Raw genomic sequence first — 5,428 nt, 5'->3', positions numbered from 1 at the left:
CTTGAACTCTGGAGCACTGATGATTGGTGCAAGTTCATGCTTAAAGAAACCAGAGACTTGGTGTCAAAGCCACCCAATGCTCGCCTGTTTATATATTTATCGTTTTTAAAAGACTAGTCTAATAATATTTTTTTAAATAATGCATTGCAGTGAAGTCTGATCCAAATAATTTTAAAGCAATATATGTATTTGTATATTGTAATCAGTAAAAAATAGTGTGGTAGATAAAAACATTAGAAAGGAAAAAACTTTAACGTTGATGTGCTACAAAAAAGTGAAGTTCAAAACAGGTCAAAAAATTTTCAAAATTGAAATTATTTTTTCATTTCAACTTCACTACATCAATAGTATACCCCAAAGGAACCTCCATGACAAATGTCAGCATCCTAGTACACATATTAAATGAATGGCAAGCTTCTAAATAACTTGCACCAAAAACTTTAACATTTTCACGCTGATGCTGATGCTCACGCCGGGGGTATCGCTATAACTCTGTTCTTCGAACAGGCGAGCTAAAAATGGAGGCAATGCCTCTAGGCTCATCTCTTAGAACCAGGGGAAACACTGGTAGATGTGGATGACTCGCAAATATGTAACGGAGAAGAAAGTCAATACCTATTTTGGGGGGCAAACCCCTGATTTATTTTTTTGTGCTGTGACCAAACTTTAGTACATCATGAGTGATGAAGGTTGTAGTCAAATTTCATCAAAATCGTGTGTGTAGTTTCGGAGAAGAACATCCGACTGTTTACATGCTGAATGACCGACGGACACCGCGCGATGCTAATAACTCAACTGAACTGTGTTCCAGGTGAGCTGAAAACGGAGCGAAGTTTGCTTTGACTTCAAAACACGAAGAGAGAATTTAAAGTAAGTGAACTGCTACCAATACTTCTCAAGTTTGCATTTACACAATCTATTTATCATTCATTGGTGTCCACTCACCAACCATGGCAAACAAGATGACCGTAGCGGAAAAGGAGATCGAACTTCTCTTTGGCTCGAACATTTTTGTTTGAAAACAGAAGGAAAAAAAAACCACAAGATTTATCAAAAGAATGGTGTGAGGATTCCAAACAACTAGGATACTCTTAGTAAACGTGTCGATGAAATCTTCTGTCCCATCACAGACCTGCTGTCCTCACCAATTGGGAGAGATTAGGAGAATGGGGATAATCCCTGAGCTTATGGTGTAAGCAGCGATGAACTTGAGGTGGAGGATCAACCAAACCCCTATATGGTCACCTGTGCGGTCAGTTACAACAAGCAGGTGAACATCGCAGAAAACGGTTTAAATTTACACCAAGGAAACATTCCATTGCACACCCAGCAAGGTCTCATGAAGATGTTATTAAATGTTTGCTGTGAAAATATCCTCGTAATTGTCACAAATGGGAGATAATTCCCTGGAGGAGTGCGTGGACAAGATGACAGGTGATGAAGTATAAATCACTAAATGTAATGAAGTTTAAAGTTGTTTGTTGACATGAGCAATGCTGTACTACTATCACTGATTCGGATTCGCCTTCACTGGGGTCTCGCTCGATCCCCACTGTCCTCACCGATCTGTGTCCCACAAACATACATCCTGATCCTTTATTAAACCAATTCATTGTTTACCTCCATGTCCACGTCAACTCCTTTAGCCCTGAGTTACTGTTGCTTGTGGACTTACCTTCTCTTTCTTGCAATCCTTGAAGACAAGAATCCATTTTGTCTCCTGTATCGACTCATGAACTCTTCTATCTCTTATTCTTAGCTTTGGTCGTGGCTGTGCCGGTGATGCAATGAATTTGTAATTTGTTCAGAGTGCCGGCGATAGCTCGCCGACTCTTGGCGAAGGACACCGTGGGATCTTTAGCGTCCACCAACTAATGCTAGCAGATAGGACGCCCTGTTTCACGTCTATCCGAGGGATGGCGCACACATTGATGAATCATCCTGCAACATGGAACTTCACCCTGCAACAACATGGAAGAAACATGGAAGTAGGCGTCGACAGTCGATATCTTATAGTCGGATCCCATTCAAACACCAGACTAGTGAGCAAGTGACGAGCCGATTTAGAGTATCATTAGAAACCTAAACAAGTTTCATGCACTAGTAGAATCACAATGGCCGTGGCTGTTCTTGTAGACCAGGAAGGATGGTAATGGAGAAAATTGATCAATTTTACACACTCGACTCACTGAGATGTGGAAACCTGCCAGGAGTATCGATCCAAAGGCCTGTTTTTGTGTCTGAAGCTCATGGAGGAGCCGATACGCATATCCCATGTAAAAATGGAACGGTGCTCCGTACAGCGCATACCTTCCTCCATCAGGCTGAACAGTTGACGTTTTGTATCCCACTGATGGGCAAGTTCTGGATTCTGACCTGAACCCAAATATAATCGCCTTGTTCTTGTCACCTACCGAACTCATCCACCAATGTTTTGTCATAATCCGTCCATAATATTTTCTAATCATGCAGTAGATCGTTTTGATCCCATCTATCAATTTTGAAGAATCACTTAAAAAAATTGTCACATCTGGATCCGGATCTTCACCAAAATCGAATCAATTCGTCCTTGTCACCCACCCAACCTGTTCACAAACAAGTAATTAAGAAGATGCTCCTGTACTGTTACATGACATCAACATGACATATATCATGCAAAATTTGAACCATGGATCGTACAGTCCTAACCTGTGTGCTCAGATGAGAACACCCATGTGGTATTGTGATGAAGACACCACTTTATCATTTACAACATCGACATTGAATGGGACAGGTATGCTCCATGATACAGCACCCCAGGCCCCAGCCGTCACACTTCAACGAGTTCGAGTTTGGTGGACATTTTATAGACGAGTCATATATTACAATACTTGCTCCTACTATATGATGAGAATATTGGTTATTGGTAGCCCTAAGGTGCCCTTTCCTCATGACGTCACCTTGATTCTGATTCTGATTCTGATCCTGATCTGTGCCATACTCTGTTATTGAGTTGTTGTGCATTATTTCACAGCAAAGACTCAACCATGAGAACCAAGGAGCTTTCAAAAGACCTCCGGGATAAAATTGTGGAAAGGCACAGATCAGGGGATGGGTAGAAAAATATTTCAAAGGCCTTAAATATCCCTTGGAGCACAGTCAAGACAATCATTAAGTGGAAGGTGTTGGTACCACCAAGACCCTGCCTCGATCAGGCCGTCCCTCCAAGTTGGATGATCAAACAAGAAGGAGACTCATCAGAGAGGCCACCAAGAGACCAATGGCAACTTTGAAAGAGCTACATGATGGTAGGGTGGCAAGAAGGAAGTCATTAATCAAAAAAGCCCACCTTGAGCCTCATTTGAGGAAAGTAAAAAAACCACTCCAGCGATTATGAAGACATGTGGCAAAAGTATTTATGGTCTGACAAAACCAGGATGGAACTTTTTGGCCAAAATGCAAAACGTTACGTTTGGCACAAACCCAACCCAACATAGCACAGCACAGCACATCACCCAAAGAACACCATCCCTACTGTGAAGCATTGTGATGGCAGAATCATGTTATGGGGATGTTTCTCATCAGCAGAGACTGGGACACTTGTCAGGATAGAAGGGAAAATGTATGGAGCAAAATACGGAAAAACCCTCTGCAAGAAAGCTGAAATTGGGATGGAATTTCACCTTTCAGCATGACAACGACCTGAAACACACAGCCAAAACTACACTAGAACGGCGAATAAACAAAAAGATAAATGTCCTTCAGTGGCCAGTCAGAGTTCCTACCTAAATCCAATTGAAAATCTGTTGCATGACTTGAAGATTTCCGTCCATCAACACTCTCCACACAATTTGACTGAGCTTGAACAGTTTTGCTCAGAAGAATTGGCAAATATTGCCCAATCAAGGTGGGCAAAGATGGAACAGACCTATCCCAACAGACTCACAGCAAGAAGTGCTGTCAAAGTTGCTTCCACCAAGTATTAATTCATGGTGGGGGGTGGGGGGGTGGTCACTTATCCAACCAAGATATTCTAGTTTTGTATTTTTAATTAATATTCTGAAATGTGTAGAATTTGTTTTTCACTTGGAAGTTGTGGGTCATGATGTGGAAAAAGTCTGATTCAATGTAATTTAATTCCAGCCAATAGGGCAACAAAAGAAAAAAAAATTGAAATGGGGTGTAGACTTTTTCTAGGCACTGGAGCTGGGTCAGAATTTGAACCTAGCCAAGACAGCTTGGAAATGAGTGTACATACCTCTTGGTTTAGGCCACCATGCCAGATCCAGGTTGTTTTTCCTGATCTAGATCGGACATAATACATAATTTATTCTATTTATGCAGAAAATTATCTTCCTTGTCATTTGGAAATTGGTCACTTGGGAGTAAACAAGCAGCTCCATATTCCAGTGGCACAATTATAGTTATCTAGATAATGATTGCGCGAGTGTAGTACATGGACCGTACGTTTCCCTCCTGTGCAGAGACCATCAGCATAGCACGGTGCACCGGTAATGATGCTCAAGGTACTGAGCTTTCGGCTGTATCTCTGCAAGCGAACCCACTTAACGCCCAAGGGGATGGGAGGAGGGACGAACCAAGTGTGTGACACGTACAACGAGCGAGGAGCAAATATCGCCGTGCCTCGACAGCTCTGTGCACGAGGCAACGATCGAGGTACAGCCGGTGTTTTCTGCAGCGGAGCACGCGTCGCGCGAGGACCATGCACGTCCTCGAGGTCGTGTGCGCTCTCGTGCTCGCGTTGCACGTGTCGAGCTCTTCGGCGATCCAAGGTGGGCACCACTGAACACTCAACGTATAACGATAATCGATGCGTCACTGTGCTGTACATTGATTGTGTATATTTTTGGGGGCGCCAACGAAGGTGTACATTGTACGTAAATACGTGTTTATCTTAACAGGGGGAGAACATTCAAGGCTATACAGTCTGCGGTGACCTATAGCTTTCCCACGCGAGAATATGTAACGCCTCTTTATGGTATTTTGTACCCAGTGTGCAGCAAATACCAGCGTCTGTGTCTCCTTGCCTGACACCGAGTTCAGTGTCAATGCACCTCGGGTATTTCCATCGGTGAAGGTAATCGCTGGTCTTTTCGCACCTTTTGCCTTTTACGTCCAGTGCAAAAGAAAAGCAAATGCTCAGAAATTTCCATTTTATGCGCAATGGTCGCCTTGATGACACCGGAGCGCAAAGACGTCACAATGGCTGCGGCCTTTGTCTCCCCCGCTCTACCGGCAGACGACAAAGCGAATTGGTTCCGAGGGACTAAATGGTGATTTTTTTTTTGTCTTCACAAACATGAATGAATGAATAAATAAATAAATAAATAAATAAATCACAGGGTAATTGCCCTTTCGCTCAAATAAATCCCACGCAGCGTTTTCTCATCTTGACGCATTAAATCAGCACATCGACTGAAATGTCCTG

The 5,428-nt window shown here is 42.8% G+C and overlaps 1 protein-coding gene across 2 annotated transcripts in view; it reads left to right on the top strand.

Moving 5' to 3' along the window:
- Window positions 1-4,464: 4,464 nt before the first annotated feature.
- The window catches only part of LOC147027058 (pro-epidermal growth factor-like), a 75,040-nt gene continuing 74,076 nt past the window's right edge, over window positions 4,465-5,428 (top strand). The window contains exon 1 of one of the 2 annotated variants that reach the window (XM_085883193.1): window positions 4,465-4,772. In XM_085883193.1, coding sequence (XP_085739319.1) covers window positions 4,703-4,772 — 70 coding nt within the window. In that variant the 5' untranslated portion in view covers window positions 4,465-4,702. The remainder of the gene's footprint in view (window positions 4,773-5,428) is intronic. The other variant, XM_085883192.1, reaches the window with a different exon arrangement.

Source organism: Eptatretus burgeri, chromosome 5, assembly GCF_056783735.1.
Source record: "Eptatretus burgeri isolate ZD-2024b chromosome 5, Ebu_testis_v1, whole genome shotgun sequence".
NCBI classification, from domain to species: Eukaryota; Metazoa; Chordata; class Myxini; order Myxiniformes; family Myxinidae; genus Eptatretus; species Eptatretus burgeri.
This window is presented reverse-complemented; position numbering and strand designations above follow the sequence as displayed.